Source organism: Vipera berus (genome assembly GCF_964194415.1).
Source record: "Vipera berus genome assembly, chromosome: 9".
NCBI classification, from domain to species: Eukaryota; Metazoa; Chordata; class Lepidosauria; order Squamata; family Viperidae; genus Vipera; species Vipera berus.
The window spans coordinates 9,326,958-9,354,481 of NC_138212.1; the positions used below are offsets into that span (position 1 = coordinate 9,326,958).

Genomic DNA, 27,524 nt, shown 5'->3' on the forward strand with positions numbered 1-27,524 from the left:
CTGAATGCAAACATTAATAGGCTTATTACATAGTATGACTGTTCAGGCCTTAGGCCATGGTGAAAGGGCCAACAGCCAGTGAGGGAAACAAAACAGTAAGTAAGGTTAATTTCATTATGCAGTACTTGAACAGGAGTTCCTGAAGTCCTCAATTCCAAACACAAAGTGATGGCCACAGCATAGTAAAACGTGTTCTTCAAGCAGAATGCCCTGACATCTTTATGCAGAGCTGGAAGGACTTCATCCTAAAAACTTGAATGTCTTTGGAGATTCTCAGTCATCCAGGTCATAGTTGTCTCAAAGGTAACTGAACTATGTTTTTTTTTTCCCTTGAAGAAGAAGTTTTGCTTCTCAACCAAAAAGCTTCATCGGTTCTTTCTTTCATCACCCCCACCATCCTACCAGAACTGATGAAGTTTCTTGGGTGAGAAGCAAAATGTCTTCTTCCTCAAGGGAAAAAAACAGCCCAGGTGCCTTTTGGAAAAGTACCTCTGAGACTAAAACCTGGATTTTTCAAAACATTTGATCTAGAAGAGCGGTTTCTTGTGTTCCTATAAGTTTGGGACAAGTAAAAACTCAGTAGCAGAGGACATATGCTGCATGTGAAAGGTCTCACGTTCACTTCTGCTCCATTTATATCTCCAAGTGAGACTATGAAAGATCTCTGGAGATTAATTGTTAGTCCATGCAAAGCAAGTTAATCAGGGATCTGGAGATCTCACTGGTTGTAAGGTTCCAAATGAAATTCCTGGCCTCTCCAATTAAGCAAATTTCAAACATAAAAGGTGGAAAGATCTACTGACACAATGGAGGAGGACCATTTCCATTCAAACACCTCCTAGATAGGTTGGGATTATTCCTCCAGTATTCTCAAGCCTGCTGCCTGATATGCTACCTATATTCTCAAGCCCTCCCCATTATGGCTTGGAAACTGTCATTTCAATCCATCTGGAAGGCGGAGTAAGATGGGCCAATGTTTAATTGCTCTGTATTAAAATATGTGCTGTCTATTGAAAAAATACAGCTAATAAAAAAATAAGGTGTAGCAGAGTTATATAATGTCATACAACCTGGCAATATTGTAATTAAATTTTATACATTTAGAAAATGTATAAAATTGCAATATATAGACGTGTAATGGTGGCAAATATTGGTAGCTCGGGTGTAGGATGAGGATGGAGGTTTGTTCTCTGAGCTTGTGGGTTGGTTTCTGAACATTTGATTACCAGGCTAGGTAACGTCTTCAGCAGCTTTTAGGGGATGTTTGATATCCCCTAAACCAGGGGTAGGCAACCTTGGCTCTTTTATGATTCGTGGACTTCAACTCCCAGAATTCCTGAACCAGCATGGCTGGCTCAGGAATTCTGGGAGTTGAAGTCCATGCATCATAAAAGAGCCAAGGTTGCCTACCCCTGCCCTAAACTCTGCTGAAGGTGTTACCTAGTCTGGTAAAGAAACGTTCAGAAACCAACCCACAAGTTTGGAGAACGAACTTTCAGCCTCAATATACAGACATGTTCTCCAATTTCAATTATATACAATATTACAATTAAATTGTATAATATAGTACTGTATGTTTCAAGCTACTTTTCATAAAATCAAAGACAAAATAAACCATATTCCACCTTGGCATAATATGCAAATGCAGCCACTGAGTTTAATAAGGCCAACTGCCAAATCACATTCCATTTTCTGGAAGTAAGTAAGAGACATTCAATTCAATTGAGAAGGAAGCTGCATTTAGAAGCAGGGTGTTAAATATCTAAACTTTTTTTAAAAAAATCATGCTTCTTTACAATATTTCGACAGTTGCAAAAAAAAAAAGATGTTTTTGTAAAGGGACCTGTGGCCTGCAACATCTGGCTTTAATAGTTTGTTGATACAATTTTATGCTACCAAGACGAGGTATTAACTCAGATATGTTATGATTTTTCTTGCTGCCTCTCTAAATTATCCTTCCGCAGATTATGTCTTATCTCACTGTTTTATGCTGCTGAGACTCTGGATCTGAAATGTTAATAAGCAGCTTCATTAATCCACCTTAGATTTTTAATGAAAGGAGGAAATTAATGTCATCTGTCTAAATCCTATTCATAGCTACCCTTAAATACTTAAGCCATACTAGGATCAGTGAGACTAAGTCCCAGGTAAACAAGTAAATGATTTATGGAACAGTGATTTTGCATTACAGTGAATCTGCTCCCAAAAATATTTGTGGCTCAACCTCCCCCACTTTTTAGGAAGTCCGCTTCCTCCACCCAAATCAACACAGGTAGTCCTCAACTTACAATTGAGACCAAAATTTCTGTTGTTAAGCAAGGTGACTTTTTTTGCCATAGTTCTTAAGTGAATCAGTGCAGTTGCCAAGTGAATCAACTGGCCATTAAACAAATCAAGGTTCCCTCATTGGCTTTGCTTGTCTGAAGCCAGCTGGGAAGTTTGCAAATGGAGATCACACGATCTCGGGATGCTCTGCAGCTGTCCTAAATACCTGCCGGTTGCCAAGGGCCCAAATTTTGATCACGTGATGGTGGGGATGCTGCAATGGTTGTAAGTGTCAGGACCAAGTTGTAACTCACTTTTTTCAGTGTCAACTGCAACTTTGAAAAGTCACTAAATGAATGTTTTTACATCAAGGACTACCTGAATGCAACAAGATTTTACCATTCTGATGATGCTAAGCAACTGGGTAGCATCCTTCCAGATGATCACATTTCATTAAGTGGTATAAGCTTTCTTTAGCTTATGAAAGCTTCTGCCTTTTAATAAAATTTTGTTAGTCTGGAAAGATGCCACTGGATTCCTTCTGATTTTTGACTATCCCACATAGGCAACTTTATAGAGTTTCCTACAATGTCTACCGTTCTGAGGGATGTTCCTTCACAGGAAATGAACTGGATCCAGACTTAAGTCATCCTTATGGACAGGCCTACGGAAATAAATGAGTCTTAAGATTATCCGGAATTTCATAATTGCAATGATTCTTCTCCCCGTTCAACTCTTTAATGTTTTAATGTTCTTGCTGTGTGATGATGCACTACAAGCTTTAAATTTGGTGCTGTTGTTTTTAGATCCAGTGATCAATTATACCCAATGATGTGCTATGTTTTTAAGCTGCTGGTTTTGTTTATGGTTTTAAGTCTTTTGTAAGCCACCCTTGTCTTGGCAGGGCGTCTAATAATTTGGCTAATAACTTTTTTTCAAAAGAAATGAGTAAGCTTGGAATGAACCCTGGTAGCTTGGATGTATCATCAGGATTTAAAAAAGCTTAACAAACTATTCAACAATCACATTTAATCACAAGCTGGGGCTGGAGAGAGAGGAAGGAGGAAACGCACAGGAATTCAACTGACTAATGCGATCGTTCACACTGTTTTACTCAGTAGATAATTTCAGATGTCTGGCTTCTCCAAAGAAATGGGCCACACCTCCCCGAAAAACACTTTTAAAATGTTGGCCTCCTTTTCTGCATTTTAGCCAAGACATGACCCTTCTGTGGTCACTTTTATGTAATCTGGAAAGATAGCTAATTGTGAAATATAGCCTACACATAATTTTCCACGGAACTTTTAAGAAAAGGAGCAGTTTTAATATTTGTGGAAGGCTTTCTTTTCTAGACATCTTCTTTACTCAACCCTGAGTAATTTTGAAGAAGTCTTTTTTTATAGATTTTTTTTGAGGGGGATATTCCACAAATCTTGGCATCCTTCTTCCACCCTGTCTAGTGATCATCTTTCTTTGCCTCCCAAACTGCGGCATTCAGCTTGAGCACAGGCAACTGACAGAAACATTGGGGGGGGGAGAGGGGGATAATTTCAAGATGGCTATTGTTTCCTTAAAAAAAGCAAGATTATAGAGAAACTTACCCCAAACCATAGCTTTCTTATGCCTTATTCTTCTTCTCCCAATGAAGTTTGCAAACATTATGGATTTATCTAGGGAAATAAGTGTTGGGAGAAAGATTCACACATGCTACCAAGCCACTAAGTAGATTATTGGGTTTTTAGTTTAGCATACTGTGGGCACTTAACCAATCTTGCTGACAGATTATGGATAAGCTTACTGTACAAACTCAGCAATGGCAGCTTCTTCAATAAATACAAGCTACAACTCCTGCCTTAGTCTCACTATCACAAACTCAGAGAACAATCTTCCTATGTGTGCTGAACAGGCCAACTAATTTACAGATACTGTCATGTGTGCGCAAACACACACACAAAATCCAGCCACCCTATCATTAGTGACATCATATTTCTGTGATACGATCAAATAAGGTCAGTATCACCAATGCAACGAACATGAATTTGGAAAAACTCTGGAAGACAATGGCGGACAAGGGGGCCTATAGTGCAGTGGTCCATAGGGTTGCGAAGAGTCGGACACAAATAAGAAACAGAACAACAAAGATTGAATGAAACATTACTTTTCAACCTCTGTTGTAAACATTAAAGCAGGAGTGAGCAACTATGGCAACTTTACAACCAGTGGACTTCAACTCCCAGAATTCTTGAGCCAGCCATGTTGGCTCAGGAATTCTGGGAACTGAAGTCCACCAGTCATAAAGTTGCCACAGTTGCCCACCCCTGCCTTAAAGCATACCATGGTGTCCTCAATGCCTTGCTTTCAACAGTTTTCATTAATCTATATTCTCCCACACTTAATATTACAGATTGTTTTATGCTTATCTTCATATTACGAAGGTGGAAATGGATAGGGCAAGATGGAGAGGGGATTAAACATTTGCTTCTTGATTTAGAAGCTGACAAAGAAAAAGTTTGAAAAGCCCAGGTATAACCTATTGATGTTGCGTGTATTTTTTTAAAAACAGAATTGTATTTCTCACTAACTTCACTAATTATTATTCCTGCCCGTTTCTCTCCCTTGAACAGCTCACGTTATTTATTTCTTCATGAACTTGTTCCCACTGATGATTCAACAGCCACGAAGCCCAAGAAGCTTTTTCTGCAAGTTCCTATTGTGATTCATAACACAAACTAGAGTCCTTTTCCCATGGCTCAGCCAGTAATGGGACCAAAAGTGATTGTAAAAAGCTCCGGAAGATCTTGCTTAACTGAAGGATGGCCAACCACATGACAGATGCGATTAATTTTAAATATAAAATGATGCATGCTGGAGCAAAACTCTAGCTTTACGCCTACAGTGATGGGGACTGTGCAACCTTGGGCATGTAGCTTAATGGAGGCATCAAGCAAATGTAGCAATCCTTGGTTGAGAAGTAAAAGGTCTTCAAGGAAAAACAAAGGAAGTCCAGTTGCCTCTTGAAAATGCACCTTTGGGACAACCGTGACCTGGATGACTGAGAATCTCCACAGACATATTTTGAAGGCATCACTAATGAGGGTGACTAGATTATCAGAATGTACAAGGAGTTTTGCTGAATAGGACCAAAACCCTTTCTGATCCTGCATTCTGCTTCTCCCAAAGACCAACCAAATGATCTTCTGGGAAGTCTTCAAAGATGATACAAGAGCTAAGATCATATCTGCAAGAATTCCCAACTCCATGCTCAAACCGTCTAGGAATTTCAGGAAGACATCAGAGGAAGATCCAAACATGTTTGGTATGAAGAATGTGGCCCTTTTTTCACAACGTAAGAACTGGAGGGAGAGTGCATCAGGTATTAAAATGAAATACAAGGAGACCTGGGGCTGATACATAGATGTCTTTAAAAGGGGACTGGACAAATTCACAAAAAAATGAAGTTACTATCAGTTTATTACTTTCTGGATCACAGACCGACTTCCCAGTAAGCATCAGGGACAGAGGACAGTTGTTAATTCAGGAACCACAAATGAACTATACAGCTACACCTCGACTTACAACCGCAACTGAGCCCAGAATTTATGTTACTGAGAAATTTGTTAAGTGAGTTTTGCCCCATTTTACGACCTTTCTTGCCACAGTTGTTAAGTGAATCACTGCACTTGTTAGATTAGTAACGTGATTGGTAAGTGACTCTGGCTTCCCCATTGACTTTGCTTGTCAGAAAGTCGCAAAAGGTCCAGGACACTGCAACCATCAAAAATATGAGTCAGTCGCCAAGCATCCGAATTTTGATCACACGACCTTGGGGATGCTGCAATGGTCATAAGTGGGAAAAGTGGTCATAAGTCAGGTTTTTTAGTGCTGTTGTAAGTTCAAATGGTCACTAGATGAACTGTTGTAACTTGAGGACTACCTGTATTGTCTAAACAAGGGCTAGGCCACCTTGGCTCTTTTATGACTCGTGGACTTCAACTCCCAGAATTCCTGAGCCAGCATGGCTCAGCTTGGAAACCTCTCCCTTTCCCCTCAGCGTGGCCGGCTCAGGAATTCTGGGAGTTGAAGTCCGCGAGTCATAAAAGAGCCAAGGTTGCCTACCCCTGGTCTAAACACAGGCATATTCTTTAGAAGTAAATTGACTAATTGTTTGATTCTGCTTGCTATAGTTTCTGTGCCATTTCAAGCAAACTAACTTGAAGCAACTTACAAAGTCAAGATGCAAAGTACCACCAAGCACCGTAATACTGCCGAATAAAGCACTGCCGTGTTGCATTTTTCTCCAACATACCTCCCAAGATCATAAATTCTCTGATTTCCTGAAACAGTCAGCACCTCTCCCCGGCAAGAATTCTCGTTTCTTGCCTGGTTTCCCATAAGCGGAGACCCTCAACAGCCCTCCTCTGCTTACGTGCCTTGGGCAGCAGTTTCTATTTGAGATAGGCAGTCTTGAAGATATATAGGGCTTTGTAGGTCATGACCAGAATCTCGAGTTTTATGCTACCAATGCTACTCCTGTGATAAAGGTGTTGGACAGCAATACGTGGCTACCATATTCTGCACCAGATTTACAAATGATGTTACAGGGGACGCCCTGGGTACAGCAAGTTGCAGTAGTCCAGTAAAGAGCCAACGAGGCCATGAATTATTGTCGTTGGTGTTGTCACTGTGAGTTGGGGGGGGGCGCACGAAGGGAGGGTCAGCCAATCTCAATGTATACAGGTTGTACTTTGACAATAAAGGTTCATTCCTTCTCACAGCAATAAATACAACTGGTATACCAGCTAATGCCAGTTAAGATCATCCTAGCCAGACTTCCACTTGCTTTACTAACAAGAGTAATGAATCCAGGACAATCCCTAGATAGGGATCTGTTTTTCGGGGGAGCCCAATCTCATTTAAAATCAAATTCCTGGAACCGCAACTCCATCTTGTTTGAGTTAAGTCCAAGTCTGCTTTTCTCCACCCAGAGTATGATGGCCTCCAAACACCAGTCAAGACTTCCCCTGCATTTCCTTTCCAGCCAGGGTGGAGACATATGACTGGGAACCCTTCACATATTAACTGATTCCCCACCTCGTGCTGACAGATGACCTCTCAAAGGTGGCTTCTTGCTAAACAAAATGGAGCAGAGAACTTCTCCAGGTCTCCAGTGTCCAAGAGAGAGACCAATGTTTGAAACTAGCTTCTCCGCTTCTTTCCTGAAGCAATTTTGTTATTTTTATATCCCACTTTTATTATTTTTATAAACAACTCAAGGCAGGAAAATATCTAATATCCCTTCCTCCTCCTATTTTCCCCACAACTGCAACCCTGTGAGGTGGGTTTGGACCGAGAGAGGGGGACTGGCCCACACTGGGTGTTTGCTCCCTTCAGAATCGCAGGCAATACCTCTAAAAGGGTACCAATGAAAATGTCTGAAATGGTATACTATAGGTTCTCCTGCTCCAGCAGGGGGCTGGACTAGAAGACCTCCAAGGTCCCTTCCAGCTCTATTCTATTACATTACAGAAAAGGGGAGACTGCCCATTTTCCTGAGCTTCCTGAAAGCATCTGCTCAGTTTAATGTATGTGACTCAATTTTTTTATTTTTCGAAATGTGTTGCCCACCCAGCCCCAGTGGACTCCTACATAAATGCTAGACTAGATACCGATGGTTGATCGGAGAGAGCTTTTCTTAACTCCTTAATCATGCATCGGAAAGGCCACAAATGAGGCATGGCTGCTATAATTCTAGACCCAGAGTTTTTTTTAGAATCAGTATTCCCACCTCAATAGCACACATAGACAACACACACACACACTTTTACTTTTAAATGTATTGATCGATATATTTTTTTAAAAAAAAAAGTTGCAAGGAATTATAGTACAGGTAGTCCTCAACTTACAACTGGTCATTCAGTGACCGTTCAAAGTTACAATGGCACTGAAAAACTTAGAAACAATCCTCTCACTTAACAAACAATGCAGTCTGAAAAGTCGGCTGCTTGGCATCTGGCTTGTATTTACAACGGTTGCAGGGTCCTGAGGTCACGTGATCACCATTTGTGACCTTCCCACATTCAAAGTCAATCAGAATAGAGGGAGAAGGGACCTGGGGGGGGGGTCATCTAATCAACCCCCAGTTCAAGCAGGAGACCCTATACCATTCCAGACAAGTGGCTATCCAGTCTCTTCTTAAAAACCTCCAGTAATGAAGCACCCACAACTTCCGACGGCAACTTCTGTCCTCACTGTTAAGAAGTTACCCCTTAGTTACAAGTTGCTTCTCTCCTTGATTAGTTTCCATCCATTGTTTCTTGTCCTGCCTACAGGTGCTTTGGTAAATAAGTTGACCCCCTGCTCTTTGTGGCAACCTCTCAAATACTGGGATACTGTACTGCAATCCTGTCACCCCAGTCCTTCTTTGCTCTAGACTAGCCAAACCCAAATCCTGCAACCCTTCTTCATACGTTTTAGTCTCCAGGCCTTTAATCATCTTAGTTGCTCTTCTCTGCAATTTTTCCAAAGTCTCAACATCTTTTTTTTGTAATGTGGCGACCAAAACTGGACGCAGTATTTCAGGTGTGGCCTTGGTAAGGCTTTATAAAGCAGTACTAATACCTCATGTGATTTTGATTCTATGCCTCTGTTTATTATACAGCCAAGGATTGTGTTAGCTTTTTTGGCTGCTGCTGCACACTGCTGGCTCATAGTCAAGTTTTCGTCCACTAGGACTCTAAGGTGCCTCTCACAACTACTGTTTTTGAGCCAAGTCAATAAGGAAAGCTAGATTTGCTTAAAGACCACATGATTTATTCAACAATTGCAGTGATCCTCTTAACAACCATGGCCAAAAAAAAAAGGATTATTAAATTGGGTGTGAGTCACTTAACAACCACCTTGCTTAACAACGAAAATTTTGGTCTCCATTGTGATTTTAAGTTGAGGACTACCTGTGTCTTCCAAACTGAACCAGGAGTCCACCAACAGAAGTGTTACATTTTTCTAGGGAAAGGCACCCTTGCTATCCCACACACACAGGGCTTTCACACTGTGGCACAAGCAAACACAATTAATCATGACGGAAAGCCGAAAGCCTTCCCTAGGTTTTCTTCCAGACAATAGGAGGGCCACGGCCAAAAAGTGCTAAATTCCAGAGATCTTTAGTGAAAACAAATGCCATGTTTCCTCAGAAACCTAACGGGCCTGGCTCCCTCCACTCCCCCCTCCCTCCCACAAAAAAAAACAAACAGACTCACCCTCTTGTCAGCTCCGAATGGACAAAAATGGACTTACAAGGCAATAAACAAGCAGAGATTCACACCAAGCCCTGCCTTTCAGCACAAGGATGGTTTCACTTTAGGGAGAAGGGGGGGGGAGAGAGGAAGGAGGGAAAAATGCTTGAAAAATTCCTCAGAGTAAATTGAGCAAAAGTATTTCTACCCAGGGGGGGTGAGGGGGAGGCTGGCTGAGTAATATATAGTCTTTTGGACGACAAGGAATTCTCAGCTTGTTATGGGGTTTAAAAATTCCCCGCTCCACCTGCACGTAGGTGGATTCCCCTCACGACACACGACACACGGGCAGCCTAAAGATTTACACCACTGTTTTAATTAACCAAAGAAGAAGCAAACCGACACTGAGACAGACATGTTTTCTCCTGTTATGCCAACATGTAAAAGGCAGCAAATACTTTTCCCATCCCCTTACATCAGGAGTCTTCAAACTTGGCCCTTTTATGACTTGTGGACTTCAACTCCCAGAATTCCTCAGCCAGCATGGCTGGCTGAGGAATTCTGGGAGTTGAAGTCCACAAGTCATAAAAGGGCCAAGTTTGAAGACCCCTGCCTTACATCAGTCTCCACTCACTCCATATTGTTTTTCTTACAGGTAGTCCTTGACGTATGACAGTTAGTTTAGTGGCTGGTCAAAGTTGCAGCGGCACTGAAAAATGTGGCTTACGACCGTTTTTTTCACTTAGGACCTTTGCACATCCCCATGATCACGGGATCAAAATTCAGATGCTTGGCACCTGGTTCATATTTATGACCGTTGATGTGTCCCAAGGACATGTGCTCACCTATTGCGACCTTCTGACGAGCAAAGTCAATGGGGGAAACCAGATTCATTTAACAACCAGGTTAACTAACTTATCAACTGCAGTGATTGACTTAACAACTGTGGCAAGAAATAAGGCAAAATTCACTTTAACAAATGTCTCACTTAACAGAAATTTTGGGCTCAACTGTGGTCCTACGTCAAGAACTACCTGTATTTATTTGATGGAAGGTAACATTCCCATCCCCCCTTTTCTCCAGAAATTCAAGCTGGACATCTTTTTTCTCCAATTTTCCCAATAACTACAGGTAGGGCTGAGAGAGTAAGGGACTTGTTCAAAGTCTGCCATTCAGCTTCCATGGCTGAGGGTAGACTTGAATCTGCCTCTTACTTTGGTCTTAGGCCAACGCTTTATTCAATATATGGCTTTTTCAAAGTGAATTATATTATACTGTGCTACCATCTATTTTCTCCACAACAACAACCTTGTGAAGTAGGTTGAGCTGAATGAATGAATGAATGATTGGCGTAGGTCCCTCAGACAGATTCTGTGGCTGAGGGGGAACTAGAACTCCAATCTCTGCTCCTACTTGAACATCTGATTCAATACAGGCAGTCCTTGACTTATGACCACAAATTGAACCCAAAATCTGTTGCTAAGCAAGACAGCTGTTAAGTGAGATTTTCCCCATTTTACAACCTTCCTTGCCACAGTTAAGTAAATCACTGCATTTGTTAAGCTAGTAACACGGTTGTTAAGTGAATCTGGCTTCCGCATTGACCTTGCTTGTCAGGAGGTCACAAAAGGTGATCACATGACCCTGGGACATAAGTACATGCCAGCTGCCAAGCATCCGAATTTTGATCACATGACCATGGGAATGATGCAACGGTCTTTAGTGTAAAAAACAGTCATATGTCACTTTTTTCAGTGCAGTAACTTCAAACGGTCATTAAACAAATGGTTGTAAGTCAAGGACTACCTGTACACTACACTGGCTCTTATTAACCTTGTCCATATTAGTCACAGAATTATCAGGTTGGAAGGGATCTTGGAGATCTAGTCCAACTTCCTGCCCAAGCAGAGTTTTTCTATACTAATAAGTATAGAGAGAAAGAAAGAGAAAGAGACAGAGAAAGACAGAGAAAGACAGAGAGAGAGAGAAAAATGGAGAGATATGGAGATGTTGTAATAGTGACTGCTTCCACCTGTCCTCTCTGAAAAATCTGCAGGAAGGGAGGGCCACCTACAGCTTCAGTGAACTACATTCCCACCAATGTCCTGGGAAAGAGCCAAGGATTTAACACTCACTGCAGCTAAAACCCATGAATCTTGGGTTTAAGAACTGCTTGACTATGAAGCCTTTGACATGATACAAGCAAAGTTTGCAATACAATGTGAAATTTGCCTGTTTCTAGCTTTGCACACCGAATGAACACAAACTCTGTGTCTTTAAAACCATGGTTAACAGCTCCATGTTAGAAGGGAGCAAAGTCAGGATATAGCCATGATCTAGCACTGTAAGGAGGTGGGCGTTTCAGCCTGCTGCCTCAAGAGAGGCTGCCATGAAGAAAAAAGCCATGTGCTAGCTAGGTGCTGCTCATAAAAAGGCTTGAAAGATAATAAAATGCTGCACCCGAATACTGCAGAAAGAGAAGCCACATTTAAAGAAAAAAAAAGCTGTCAGACAGTAAACCATACTCAGCAATGAAGATGAACTCATTTAATAGTCCAGGCAGCCTGAATTGTAGTTCCAAATATCGAACTGGAAGCTAAGAAATCTTCAGTCGATCACGCTCATCCAAACTGCATCCATATTTATTCCCAATTTTAAGATGCAGCTTGGAAGGCCTCCTGCTTTTTTTAAACACTCAATAAAAGTCAGCTTAAGAGGCAGACATTCAATCGATGCCCTTTCTGCAAGACACAGACACTACATCAGTTGAATTTCCACCTGTCCCTGTTTTCCAAAGGAACTGCTGTTAGGAAGGGGGGGGAGAGAAAAAATCAGGAGCAACCAGCACACCACCTCATAATTTACCACTTTCTCCCGGCAGGAACGTTGTAACAGTCCCGTGAAATACATTTACAAGCAATACTTTCTCCCCAGGAAATCAGGGCAGGATTTGCATTTTAAAAATAAATAAATATTCGGGTGTCGCAAAAGCCTCTCCAAGGCGCAGTTCTGGAGAAAAAAGGAGTACCCTTTCAACTGCAATGGGATCACGCTCCTCCACCACTGCGGGGAAACAGCCCCAGCACACCCAGCCAGCCTGCCAAAGAAAACCCCATCCAGTTCGCGGAAGCCCCCTCCCCTCCCTCCCTCCCCCCCCAGGTAAACCGTACGGTGGTCCCGCCGACACTTCTGGACCCCCCCCCTCCCCGCAATTCCTGAGATGACCTTGGACTGGCTGGCTAGCCGCAATCTCCAGTCCGATCTCCCGACACGGAGGGGCCTGACTTGGACGCCAAGGCGCTTCGGAAACGCCGCAGCCTTTCCTTTTCCAGTCCCGCTTCCCGGGCAAGCCTACTCAGGATCAGGCTGCAAAAGGGCCGCGCTCGCCCCTCTCTTGGAGGGAGCGCCCCTCCTGCAGCACTGCTGCCTTCCCAGGGGGCACCGTCCCGGGGAAGGCAGCCCGCCCCCCCCGCCGCCGCCGCTATCCCTTCCACGTCTCCTCGGCAGGAAAGGGCCTGGCCGCGCCGCGTCCGAGCGGGAAGAAAACTTGGGACGGCTTCGGGAAGTTGCAAGCGCGGGGCCGGCAGCCTCTCTGCCGAGCTCCCGCCTTCCTCCTTTCCTTCGCCTCCGAAGCCGCTGCCAGCCGGGAAGTGTGCGGGGACCCCCCCCCCCCGACTTTTGCTGGTTTTGCTCCGGGGTTGTCCGCACACTGGCAGGCTGAACAAAGCGGATGCCTTGAATTCCTTCCCAGCCCAGCACGGCTTTGGCAGCCTTCGGAAGCTCGGATCGGCCAGGAGGAGGAGGAGGAGGAGGAGGAGGCAGCCCCTCGCCGCCGCTCCCCCAGCCCACCTGATGCCCACGCCGGCCCCCAGCCCACGCCTTACCGGTCCTCCTCCCCGGCGCTGCCGCCGCCGCCGCCACTACTTTCCCTTCGGCGCGGCGCGCAAGAGCCCAGGGCGCCCCAGACTTTCTTCGCCTTCGTCTTCTCCGCCTTTCCCCGCTTTGCTCGCAAAAGGCCCGGCAGGAGCCGCCCGCCCCGGCTGCCGGGGGGCGCCCACTCCGCGGCGGCCCGCTCAGAGCTGCAGATCCGGCCCCGCGGACTGGCTGGCTGGCTGGCTGGCTGGCGAGTTGGGCTTCTCCTGCTGACAATGAGAGGCGGCGAGGAGCCGAGCCGAGAGAGCCGGAGCCCCTGCGGGCGGGCCTGACGTCAGGAGGCGGAGGCAACGGCCGCGACGCCTCGCTCCCTGGACGCGAGCCCCCGAGACGCCTTCCGCCCGCCAAAGGAGGCGGGAGCCCCGGCCGGACTCTCGGCCGGCCTTCCGGGGAGCGGCGCGCAGGCGGCTCTCGACGGGCGCCGGAGGGGATCCTGCGGGGAGCGGGCCGCCGCGGACCCCGGAGCCGCGCACGCTTAGGCCGGGATGGGCCACCGGAGTTTGGCTGAGCCGCAGCCGCGGAGAGAGGGTGCTGGTGGCTCGGCCTCTGCTGGAAACGCCGCCCTTGCTCAAGCCGCGCCGCCCAGCCGGCCTCCAGAAGCCGCAGCGCGGCATAGTTGGGTGGGCATCCTAGACGTGTGAACGCTGGGTCGCTTGGTTCCCCCCCCCGGGCTTAAATTCAATATATAAATCCGGCCACTGAGCGAACCTGGTTGGCTTAACGTTACTGCTGCTGTTGCTGGCTGATTCCTGCTGGCGTAAGGCTTAGACTGCGGATTTGGGGAACTTCCTGTCTTACTACGGGGTGAAAAAGTGCCCTAATTTTCAGCCCGTGTGGTCAGAGAGAGCAAAAAGTGGGGTTGGGTCAAAGGTGAGCTGATTTACCCCTGGTTTCAATGGTATTAATGTTTATAAACTGACATACATGAAAATTGCCGGTAGATATGTTTATGATTCGTTATTTTATTATGCCTTTCCTCTGTATTGGGCAACACATGAAAGGCCCCACTAACACTCTTGAGCAAGGAGTGAAGAGTGATTTACAGCAAAGAAAACACCTACAGATCTGGAAGGCTGCTGATCATCAGGAGAGACAACATCAGTCAGAGCAGACAAATCTGATGTAGTAATCTTAAAATATTCACTTCCAGAGGCCCAGGGAAAGGGGTTAAAACAACAAGAATTGTATTGCTCAGGTGTGTAAGCTTACTGTTTAGAAACCAATTGCCTCAAGTAGGCGAAGTAGAGTTATTTAGTTATTTAGACTATGTGAAAGACAGTTATAGAACAAAAGTAACAAAGGCAGAGCATTATTTAGACAATTATATAGAAAGGTAACATAATGTGTTAAGGGCCCTGTTTCCTGGCTGTATTGCTAATTGGCCAAATATCTTATTCCAACGTATATTTAATCTGGATGTTTTTATGTGTTTTTATTGTTTTAATCTTTTCAGTATTTTTAACTGTAATGCATTTTTTTGAATTGCAAGCTGCCCAAAGTCATTGATCGAGGTAGGCAGCTATAGAAATTGAATATTTTTATTGCAAGAAAGTCATGGGTTGGTATATAATTGTAACATTTGGTCAATGTCAGTGTTTTCCTTTACTGCCCCATAGGGTCACTGTTTATTAGGGACATTGACTAGAAAATAAAATAGTTTGTTGTTAAATAGGAGTATCTTTCAACATGTGCAGAGTCCCCAGGTATAATTGTTTTGTAATCCTTTATTTAAATTCTCAGGGTGATACTTAGCACATATTTTAAAAAGTCAGGACCTTCAAAGCATAAATTCAACTTTTGAAATGCTGAGCCTACTTAATACAATAGATATAATTGGACATTTCTTCCTTATGGATATTTACTTTTCTTAAGAGATCACAAGGAGGCATGCCATTGTACAAGTTGGTTATTCTGCCAGTACAGAAAAGGAGTTAGAAGATAGTTTCAGATGTATGCTGATTAATCCCAAATAGGCAGGAATAACTGATGATCAGAATCTAAGAAAGGGTTGTTGTTTTTTCGGTTGGTTGAAAAAAGTAAAGATAATTCGATAACAAACATTAGTCTATGAGCAATGCCAGTGAAGATTGAAAAGCGAAAATGCATCATTTTTCCCGTGGCTGTTATTGACTCTGTGACTAACTTTTCTCCATGTGTTGTACCAATTGTGTTAGGTTGTCTTGCTTTTAATCTTATTGGCACTAACCATGGAGCATCTTCACTTTACCAACTGCACTTCTTACCCACCCCAGTGGGGTTCCTGGTGTACAAGAAGGAGAGGCAGATCCTGGGGGCAAAGTCAAGAGAGGAATCAGTCTGGAGCCCTTTCAAGCAGTCTTTAAGTTCAACCCTTTTTAAATTCCATTACCTCTTATCTAGTGCCAATGTAGTGCTGACCATTAGTTAGCTAGATTCTAGTGTACAGACGTGAGCAATAAATCAGCTTAACTACAGTAGTGGCCAAAATTGTGGAAATCTTTTGGGAAAAGTGTACAGTAGAAATGTTTCCGCCATTTTTTCTTCTAATTTCTTTGTAACTGTAGCCTTGTTCACCTAATAATACTATTTTACATCGCTTTCTGGGCAACCAGTCAACTCTTTGCACCATTATTTTAATTTTATTACATTTTACAAGCTCACTAGATGAAAGAACACAAAAAACCCAACCAACTTTGATAGCGATCACATAACACCCTGACAAATGTCCTCCTCTCAGCTTCAATACATGACATCACTAACTGAATCCTACTGTGATCTGATTGGCTCATTGCCAAAACAAGTTGACACCTGATTGGCTCTCTAAACACTCTTGCTCATTGGCTACAATCAGATGAAGGAAAGCTACTTGATATCAACCTAAGCTTCCTTTTTCTGGTTATTTGGCTATAACTTTTCATAGAATACAGTACAGATAATTGAACAAACTATGTTGCGATGGGTCGGACACGACTTCGCAGCTAACAACAACAACAATGTTGCATTACATTCTTGATTAAATTATCTTTCCATTGATATATAATTTTATGGTACTACTTCAAAAAAAAAGAGTGGTGTTATTAGCCATCAAACCTCAAAAATACACTTTTCCCAAAAGGTTTCCACAATTTTGGTCACTACTGTAGTATTTAATGTGTGGTCCTGATTCTTCACACCTGTCACCCAACGCCAAAAGCTTGTGCACACCTGTCCTAGGGGGGTTTCAGCCCTATCATGCACAAGTAGTGTGTGATGCATGCAAAAGGGGCATTTTACAAAATGTAATGCCAGCAATGTGCCCTTCCTCAAAGCCTTCTCTTGAAGGCTTAATATAGCTGCTACACAGTTTCCTTGGTGGGTATCCATGCGTGGGTAGTGGCCCAGCCTCATTAATGCTTCCAAAATGTCACCTATGTAAGTCTGCAGACTTCAAAGTTTGCAAGGCAATGACATCCTTAATCTGGCAGTTAACTGTCCAGATGTGAGAACTTGTCCTTTTAGACAAGGTTGGGTTGATGTACAATTCCCATGTCCGACACTGGTCTGTTAAACACATCATGTTATACCACATATGGGAAAAGAATCGTTCTAATAAGCGCAATACTGATCTAAGAGCAAGGGAAAAAGAATTAGAAATCTGAAGAGGGATATTTGTAGCTCAGGGTTCAAATGAGGGGTCCTTGGTGCTCTCTGAGCTTGGTTGTTTTCATGCAGCTGTTTCATTACCCTAAGTAACATCAGCACTGATGTTACCTAGTTTAGGTAATGAAACATCTGCAAGAAAACAAGCAAGCTCAGAGAACACGAAGAACTGCTCACTTAGAAATCTGACTTGTGGTACAATCATCTCACAGATTAATTCAAAGCATCCTGTGCATAACCTAGTAAACACATTTCCTCTCATCAAGGATTAGATGCTGGTGCAATCAGATTACTCTGATCCGTGTGTGAGAAAGAGCAGCAATCTTAGGATAACCTTAGGATAATTATTTCACTAACAAAGTTTAATGTAACTTGAGCATTGATTCGACTTTTATCATGCTAACTGACTAATAGAGAAGGAAGGAGGTGAAAAATCAGAGATAAAAACCACCAGGTCAGCAGGAATCTGGCTTTTTGCTTCTACAACTGTTAGCACGAAAAGAAAGCTGCTAAGCTTCAGGAAGACTTAAAGCAGGGCTGTTCAACTTTGGCAACTTTAAGATCTGTGGACTTCAACTCCACAAGTCTTAAAGTTGTCAAGGTAGAATACTTCTGCCCTGCCATGTGCTTTTTGCACCCTGAAATTAAATAGACACAGCTTTATTTTAAAGCAAAAAAAAAAAAGAATAATACATTAATTTAAATCAACTTCTCCAATCTTGGAGATTTTTTTTAATCTCCCTCATTGCCCCAATGTTTAATTGTTTAAGGCCTATAAACATTGGTTTTTTTTTCCTTTTATTCCCCCTTCCTTCTTTCCTTGATCAAATCATAAATTACATGTACTCAGGACCCAACATAGAAAAGGGCAGGAAGTTTGTGAGATTTGTGGCACGTTAGCACAATGACAGTATTCCTGCATGGAAAAAGATGCTACACATATCTTAGTATTTTTTGCAGGGGCTTCATTGATTTCTGAATAATAGCTTATTTCCTCCCCCACAATCTTACATTTCAAAATGCAGATTTTATTTACAATATGCTGGCTTAGCTACCTCATATGGTTGGTCTTTAAATTCTTGAACTAATGGAATGTATGCAGGAAGCAGAAATTGTTTTTTTTAAAAAAAAAGAGGCATTCATAAAATCTGAGTGTGACTCTTCTAACCAACCTTTGTTGGTTCCCATGTTTTAATATGCTAGAGAGGGCAGAGCAAAAATCTATTCAGTGGGTTAGATAAGAAAAATTCACACCCTTTTGTGGTTCAAAGCCAGCTAACCTAAACCATCTTGTGGCAGCTGCTTCAAAGCTTGCTGTCAATGCATTATTCCTTCCTTTGCTAACTCAGCATACGGTATGTGTTCTTTGCATGCTTCCCACCCTGATATATAACCCATTTAATTCCTAAAGAGCTCTTAGATTCAGCCTCATCCTTTTAGTTAATAGCTCATTTCCCCTTAAGTATTCACAGTATAATATAACCCAGACTCCATCAAGCAACGATTTTCTAAGCTCATGAAGGAAATGGATAGAAATTCCCAGCTGATTTTGTACTGATCAGCACCCTCCCCCATGCCAATTCAGAAAGTGCTAAGTCCTGAAAATCTTATTCTCAAGCCTCAAGGTGGAGGGGAAAAAACCGGTTCCAACAAAATCGCTTTAAAATTTGTTTTCATTTATTAATTCAATTTGTATGGCTGCCCATACAAATGACTCTGGGTGGCGAACAATCTTAAAATAAGCAATTTTCTGTCATAAATATAAAAATGAAAACACCCACAGCAGCCAAGGACGCTGTCCTAATCAGTGGTTGTTAGCACAACCAAGAGAGAGGACCCTTCACACACTCAAGCCACAGGGGCAGAACCAAGTTTATGAAAAGCCAAGATTTCTAATTTCTGAAGGGAACATGTTCCCCCAATCTCATTTCAAATTAGCAGAGCCCTCTGTCACTTTGAGGTACATCAACTGCAAAAAATGTGGTAGATACATACGCAGAAAAACAGAGTATGACGGAATCTAGAATTAGAAGGATATTTGTAAGTAAAACTCATTCAGTATAGCAGCCAACTGACTTTTTCAATCTCCTAATAATAGTCTCAGTGCAACAAATTGCATGCAAATAGCGCCCTCTCCTAGTAAGAGACAGTTATTTCATTCATTAACATTTCTGGTTTAAATTGAATTGAAGTATGACTATTTTCCTTTCGGCTCCAAATGTGCAAAACCCAATTCATAATAAGACAGTTCCTGTGTGTCTTACTTGATTGCTCTGCATGCAAACAGAAAATGATCTCTCTCTCTCTCTCTCTCTCTCTCTCTCTCTCTCCACACACACACACACACACACACACACACACACACACACACATATATATATATATATATATATATATATATATATATATATATATATATATATATATATATATATATATATATATATATATATATATGCAAACTAACTCTACAATAAAACAGATGGTCAATTTTTCTTCCTGCCGAATCAGAACTTGCAAAAAATCCTTCTCTGACACACCAACAGGGGGAGCCAGATCCGGCCAATTTGTTCAATCGTAATTAAATTTAATGCAAATAGAACCAGATGTATTGTTCTTTTTTTTGTCTTGACCTTGACTGTTTCTTTGGTCTGGCAACTCTGGCTTCTGAAAGTATAAATCTGCTGTGCTGTCATCTAGAGATCAAACATGCCCCTTGTCTCAAAATAAGTCACACACCTCTGCCTTTGGACATGTTAAGGTCATTTCCAGACTTCTTAAGTGGAAACAGTTGTCTCTGCTGACTGCCTCATCCTGAAATGCTGATTTCAAATCTTCTGGGTCTTGGTTATGTCAGGGATCAAATGTTTTTCCTTCCGACAGTTAAGATTTGTTGATGTACAGCAGGGGTCTTCAAAACTTGGCCCTTTTATGACTTGTGGATTTCAACTCCCAGAATTCCTCAGCCAGGCACGCTGGCTGAGGAATTCTGGGAGTTGAAGTCCACAAGTCATAAAAGAGCCAAATTTTGAAGACCCCTGCTGTACAGTAAGTCCTCGTTCAGCAACTGCCTTATGGAGCGGCTGTTTGCAGTTACAACGATGATGAAAAAGTAACTTTGCGTACCGTTCCTCACATTTATGACCTTTGCAAGTCTGTAAAGCAAAGGAAAGCTGAAGGAAGATGACAAGCACACTTAGCAGCCACTTTGCTTGAAGACCGAGTTGCCAGTCCCCGTTGTGCGGTCACGAAATGAGGACTGCTTGAAGTTGGGCTCTAGTATCAACGCTGGGTTTAATATGTCATTGGTTTTAAAACAGAGCTACAACAGAGCACAGTCAGCATTGTGGTGTGTGCTCTGCACCATTTCAGCATCCATTCTGTTACACACATACACACAAGTAGCTTGTATCACAACCTTGCAGTGCTGCCGTCATCATTTTGATGGCAGGAACCAAAGGTCTTAAAGTTGCCAAAGTTGAACAGCCCTAGATTACAGAGTCCTGAGAAAGAGAGAATGTGTGGGAAAGATACTCAAAATGACCCCACCTTGGTTTTGTTTAGTATCAGATGGGACAGAGAGAAACTGGGAGAGGTTTTCAGGATTCTGTTATTATCCTTTACAATAATAAAGTGTTTGTGTGGGGCTGATTTTGAGTTAGTTTTCGACTCCTGGCAACTGCCTGGACTACTCCTTGCAGTTTTCCGGACAAGATTTGAGAAGCGTTTTTGCCAATGTCTCCTTCCTAGGGCTAAGAGAGAGTGACTGGCCCAAGGTCATTCAGCTGGCTTTATGCCTAAGGCAAAACTAGAATCCAGGGTCTCTAGACCAATCCCTTCATCTCTGCACCTAACTGGCTCTCAGCAGCATCCCTGAAATTCCTACCATGCCTGTTCCTTGACTTGTCCACCCTGAAGGGCTTGCAGCATGTACCAAATCATAGAAATAATATTTTGTTTGGATTTCTGCTGTTGGATCATTGAATTGGAGGGAAGGCATAAGGTAAAGGTAAAGGTTCCCCCGTACATGCGTGCTAGTCGTTTCCAACTCTAGGGGCCGGTGCTCATCTCCGTTTCAAAGCCAAAGAGCCAGCGCTTGTCCAAGGACGTCTACGTGGTCATGTGGCCGGCATAACTAGACGCCAAAGGCGCACGGAACGCTGTTACCTTCCCACCGTAGTAGTCCCTATTTTCTACTTGCATTTTTACGTGCTTTTGAACTGCTAGGTTGGCGGAAGCTGGGACGAGTAACTGGCGCTCACTCTGTTACGCAGCACTCGGGATTCGACCCGCCAAACTGCCAAACATCTGATCGACAAACTCAGCATTCTAACCCACTGAGCCACCGCATCCCTTAGGGAAGGCATAAAGACTGACAAAAAAACAGCAATAATTTTTCACGATACCTACTTTTGCTAGGGCCTTGACAGCTCGGTCAAGCATGTGAAAAGGTAGAAAAATCATTTCCAAACATGACCATTCATGTTACAAAGTTTTGCATTTTTAAAAAACAAAGTATTTCCATACAGAGAATTGACAATGCTCTGAAGAAACATTATCTGCTCTAGAATGCATGCATTATCACTTTATCCAGGGTTAAACACAATTTAATAGACACACATGTAAGCACATCTGCCTTGTAGTTACACCAGCCAAGACAAGAAAGCAAAGGTTGAGGATTTGTTTTTGACAAAGTATTCACTTAATGTCCATGGTGTTTGCTTAACAACTACAGTGATTTACTTAAAGATCGCTGGAAAAAAAGTTGCAAAACCAAATTAAGATGACCTGCTTAACAACCAGCTTGATTTATAATCATAATTCTGGCCTTAATTATGATCGTAAGCCGAGGACAGCCCATATTTGCCATTGCTACTACGGCTAAGGCTGGAATAACTGTATTTTATTACTTTGTTGTTGTTTTGGTGCCTGAGTCAGTGTTGACTCTTAGAAACCGCCTGGACAAGTTTCAGACGTTTTCTTGGCAAGATTTCAGAAGTGGGGCTTGCCAATGACTAGGTCGTATGGCTGAGAGAGAGGGACTAGTAAAAAAACAAAAATCAACTTTTTTGTTACCTTTTGTTATGTTTTCATCTCAGATCTTCATCTCTGCCCCGGTTATGCAGAAAAAATTAACAACAACACATAGAGCAAGATAAGACAGTGAATAATCATGCTTGATAAAACTGTAGTTTGGATGATCATTCTTTAGGTCAATAGCCCCAAACCTAAACAGTCTTCTAGGTGAAATCAGAACACTAGGCCTTCTTCAAACCACAACTTTGTAACCTGATTTAGTTCCAAAGCCATTAAGTGAGAAACTGCAGTCCATGGAAGAACGTTTCTGGTTTGTGTACTCAGTTCTTGGAAAGGAGGAGCAAAGGGGGAGACAGAGAAGGGCTTATTAACATGTCAGCTAGTTCAGCTGATTCATGATTGTCTGAATGCAACCAATGAGATCAAAGTAGTAATTAAAGTCCCCAACCAGTAGCATCAAGCATATGATATCTGTGATACCTCTAAGAGCTATCCACAGGACAGCAAAGTGAAAACAGCCACAAACAAGATACATTAAATAAATAAAATGGCCCAAACCTCAGGAATTCACTAAATCAGGGGTGTCCAACCTTAGCAACTTTAAGACTTGTAGACTTCAGTTTCCAGCTTCTGGGAGTTGAAGTCCACAGATCTTAAAGTTGCCATGATTGGACACCCCTGCACTAAATCACACAAGATTTCAACATTTATGTGCAAGATCCTAGGCCAGAAGGCAAAATACTATTGAGATTTCAGTGTTCTTATGCAAAAATCATAGGAACTGAATTGCTAAAATCTCAAGAACTCTGGTATTTCATGGATTCATTTAATTATTTTTAGTGCCTGGCACCGAAAAAAATCACCAACATCTCCTAATCCACCCCAGAGAACTTCCAGAGCCTTTGTGCGTAAGAGGTTAAAGTCTATGACTAGGGTCCAAAATCAAGATGGCTAGAAGCAGTTTTTAAAGTGCATTATTTTCTGAAATGCCTGCTTGAAATCTTCATTAAAGATAGTATATATAATGGGGTTAATCAGGGAGTTCAGATAACCCAACCAGGTGAAAATGTCCATCAGGATATGAAGAGGCCAAAAGGCTCCTTGGCAAATAGGGTTGAACAAGGACACCACAAAGAATGGCAGCCAGCAAAAAATGAACGCGCCCAGAATAATTCCCAAGGTCTTTGTAGCTTTCCTTTCTCGCGCAGCCAAAATCCGCTTTCTTTCAAGGGCAGAATCGGCTAACTTGATCCTCACGTGATTGATAACCACTGGTGAGCTCTGCGGATGGGAAGGTCCCTCATGAAGATTAGAGGTAATGGAGCAGAGAGAAGAACTCGCAGAGCCTGTGATCAGCTGGGCTGTGGTGAAACGCTTCCCATACAGAGATGGTGGCTTAAGAATCCGGGATCGAGCAGTGACGTAAATCCTGCCATACAAGATGACCAGCAACACAGTTGGGATGTAAAAGGCACCACAGGTAGAATAGATGGTGTAGGAGATCTGATCTGTGTTGACCGTGCAAGTGGCCAGCTCCTCATGAGCCTTGGCTTGTCTCCAGAAAAGGGGAGGGATAGAGATGCAGATGGAGAGAACCCAAACTGTAGCAATCATGATGGCAGCCCGGCCAGCCGTCCGACGTTTGGTGTATTCAAGAGCATCCGTGATGGCCCAATATCTGTCCAAGGCGATGATACACAGATGCAGGATAGAGGCTGTGCAGCAGGTGATGTCCGAGGACAACCAGATATCACACATCACTTGGCCAAAGGTCCACCGGTGAGTGACCGTGTACACAATGCTGATTGGCATGACCAGAATGGACACCAGGAGGTCTGTGGTAGCCAGGGAGCCAATGAGATAATTGGCAGGAGTGTGGAGTTTTCTGGTTAAGATAATTGTGATGATGACAAATGTGTTGAAGAGTATGGTGGCCAACGTGATCAGAATCAGAGCTGCTGCCAGCAAAACCTTGAGGCCTAGCAACGTCCCTTCATCCCAGTTCTTTATCATGTCACTGGCATTGAGAGATTTGTTAGCTGCACTTTGGAAAGTCAAGTCTGAAGACCCATTGTACACATTCATTCTCAGCTGTGCTGGGTTCTCTTTGTCTCCTTTGCTTTTAAAATCTTTGCATCTCTCAACTCTTGTTAAAAACAGGCTTTGTGGGCAAAATCATTAAGGGCTGGGGTGAGAAGAGGCGGCTGTTAAACAGAAATCAAAATCACAACAAAAGCATTAGCTGAGTCTGAAGAACTCAGAGAAGATGCATTCACAAGTAAAAAGAGAAGACTACAATTTTCAGCCACGTTTATGGACTTACAGCCATAAACACAGAGAAACAAGGTTTGTTTCAAAGCAAGACCCAAACTGGACTACTTGAGAGTCTAACATCAAGAAGCTAGCTGAGAGCTTCTGTGTTATGGAGTTAAATGGATTTTAAATTTAAAATCTTTTTTATACTTTTGTCAACATTTTTCTTCTTCTTTTCTTTTTGCTTTGCATGTTTTTATTCTGTAATTCTTCTCAATAAAAATTATTTTTTTAAAAAAATCTGGGAAGCCATCTGAATATACAGGATTCCCAAGGAATGGGATTTTCTAAAGAGGACAGCTTGGCTTTTTACACTGTTAGAGATACAAAAATATTCTGAAAAATAATCTTGTCCTTAATCGTATTATACTGTATGGGATTTCTGTAATCATTATTTTGAAGTCAGAATAAGATTCTATGCATTGTGCAAGCTGCATCCAATTTTCTTGTGAAGTCTAGATGAGTTAAGGAAAGTGACCAAAAGATTAAAACAAGAATAATATATATTTTACCTGTTCTTAGAGCTGCAGACAGACACTGGCTAAAAACCGTCTGGAATAAAACACAACAGATTAGACACATATTTCAAAGCCCCAGTAAAGGAGAGCAAGAAAATGGCCAATTTCTTGCAGGCAGTCCTTACCTCTTCAATCAACTGTACCAGGGTAAAAAGGTGCAAAAATTAAATATATCTCTCTCCCTGGTGATACAAACTCCTGTCAACCCAAGGATTGCAGATGGGTTTCTGTCAAAGAGCCCACAGCCCCAAAATAGATGGAGCCTGGAATTTGGAGATAGGGGGAATAAAATGACCCAGGCATCATTTTTGCTCTTCAAACCTGGTTGACTTAAATACAAATGTAAAAAGGGGAGGGAGATATAAATGTTTGGCTCCACCCGTTCTGAGATTATCCACTCACTCTGCAAATCACAAAACAGGATACTGTAGGGCCTCATATAACATTGATGGGGACCTCCAAAAAGTCAAGACGGAAAGTCATGGGACTGAAGCTCACTTCCTTTTTATGGGTGTTGTGCCGAAGGTTTGCAACTTTGACTTCTTTGTCATTACAACAGAATTTATTTTGTCATCTGATGCCTTCTTTTAAACTGAGTAATTCTGCTCAAAGTTCCAGCCTCAAGTAGTTTTACAATCTATAGACACATATAAGGAGAAAGAATGCGCTTTCCAAATTTTCTCAAGGTTAAAGGCTACTCATTAAATGGTTTTTCCCATGCCTTGCCTATTCTTCAGAATGTTTTTATGGTTTTCAGAGTCCAGTTAGGCATGCCTCAAGTTATGCAACACGATGAAGGAGCAAATTAAGTCAATGGAACCTAAATCCAAGAAGAGAAATCATCATCTAGATATTTTGCCAACTGTGGAAATATGTTTTCATTTTTGTTCACATTTAGCGTAACTGACTCAGGACTGTGGGAAAGTCTACACAGACCTCCATTTTTACCGATCAACTTTTAAAGAAATATCTTTTTTAAAAAAAGAAGTTATGTGCCCAGAATCCCTTCCCCATAGGGCCAATGGCTGCTGGGAGTTATAGTTTATTATTAATGGAAAGGCTGGATTTTCTCAGTCCTAGATTAAGGCTTCTAAGTGTGGACCTTACATAGAATTTCTTAGCCAAATGACAAAAATATTGCCCCAGTCATTGGGTTCCGGATGTTAGCAAAGCTCTGGCATGGATGAATGAGTAATAATGTTTTATTGAGCCACAATGCAATTTTAGTTGGGTTTTTCTACTTGAAATGCTATGTTTTCATTTTGTTCATCACCCGGGCTTCTTGGATAGATGGGCGGACAATAAACTGAATTAATAAAAAAGGATAAATAAATAAATTTAACATATTTTGTCTAAAAAGCCATCACTTTCAAGATTTAGTCACAGTGATTTCCATCTGTACATGCTGAGTCCACCTCAGTAGAGATCTGCTGTTGAGCAGCAGCTAGCCAACCTGGAATGGCTCAGACAATCGAAACAAGCTACTTTAGAGGGAAAACCACACAGAGGGAACAACCGCACAGACATACCAGGATTATAAACTCACCATCATAAATAAATGAAGACCTGGAGGAAAGCCACAATAAAGTTTCTATATTTTTGCCAAAAGAACAAGAAATAAAAACTGCGTGAATGTATTCTGCAGTCAAGCTCATCAGACTTTATCACTGCGGAAAAGCAGATGCATTTGAACTGGGTTTTACTGCTCAGTTATTGGACTTTTGTTTGTTTTATTTTTCAAATCAGCTACTGTCAGCCCGTTCAGATAGGCCAAGTCAAGAAACAGGCTCATCAAGGATTCCAGGAATCCTCTATGTTGTAATAAAATAGAATAATAAAACTTTGGAAATCTCTCTCTTTCTGTCCCACCTGATTCGAAGCAAAATCAAGATAGCATTGAGTTGCTTTCTCACACTCTCAGAGCTGTATAAGCCTTTGTCCAAATGCTTCCTTATGGGGTCTCTCTGAATTTAACAATAAGGCCTCATTCTGAGCCTTGGTGGAGCAGTGGGCTGATGCCTCCTTAAGTAACACCAGCTGCCTGCAATTAGTGCAGGTTCGCATCCCACCAGGCTCAAGGTTGACTCAGCCTTCCATCCTTCCGAGGTAGGTAAAATGAGGACCCAGATTGTTGGGGGCAATTAAGCTGACTTTGTAATAATGCCGCTTGGGGTGTGTGTGAAAGCCCTAATAAGCAGGCATATACATAGAATGAAGGCTACTGCTAAGCTTGTAAGCCGCCCTGAGTCTTCGGAGAAGGGCGGGATATAAATGGAATTAAAATAAAATAAATAAATAAATAAATAAATTCTTCAGAGGACAAATTATTTTATCGATCCCATAATATCTTCCTCACCTGAACCCCAAAATGTATCTCTTTGGCTGAAAATCAACATCAGGGGGCACCAGTCAGCCAAGAGAAAGCCGAGCTTCAAAGCAACATCAGAACCATGTTAGTCCATAGAAGCCAAAAATCAAAAGCAGTCTGACAGCACAATTTCCAACCAGCCAATATTACTAAAAGGACACACATTTTTGTGAACTGAGGTTCATTTCATCAGGCACACAGAGTGCCCGTTGACTGCAGATCACACAAGCTTGTGCCTCT

At 42.4% G+C, this 27,524-nt stretch overlaps 2 protein-coding genes across 4 annotated transcripts in view; both read right to left on the bottom strand.

Annotated features, from left to right (window-relative positions):
* LUZP1 (leucine zipper protein 1) overlaps positions 1-13,618 on the bottom strand; it is a 60,230-nt gene extending 46,612 nt beyond the window's left edge. Inside the window, exon 1 of the mRNA XM_081334257.1 lies at positions 13,382-13,618. The gene's annotated coding sequence lies outside the window, so the exon portion shown is untranslated. The remainder of the gene's footprint in view (positions 1-13,381) is intronic.
* An 8,001-nt stretch (positions 13,619-21,619) lies between these two features.
* HTR1D (5-hydroxytryptamine receptor 1D) lies at positions 21,620-25,751 on the bottom strand. Of its 3 annotated transcripts, none has more exons than XM_081334276.1 (3): positions 25,415-25,751; positions 24,911-24,950; positions 21,620-24,289 (listed from the first exon to the last, which is right to left on the bottom strand). In XM_081334276.1, the coding sequence occupies exon 3, from the start codon at positions 24,168-24,170 to the stop codon at positions 23,037-23,039; it is 1,134 nt and encodes a 377-aa protein (XP_081190402.1). In that variant the 5' UTR covers positions 24,171-24,289; positions 24,911-24,950; positions 25,415-25,751; the 3' UTR covers positions 21,620-23,036. The 3 variants fall into 3 exon arrangements, with proteins under 3 accessions (XP_081190402.1, XP_081190401.1, XP_081190400.1); XM_081334275.1 differs by having other exon boundaries at positions 25,319-25,751; XM_081334274.1 differs by having other exon boundaries at positions 25,042-25,751.
* Positions 25,752-27,524: the final 1,773 nt, after the last annotated feature.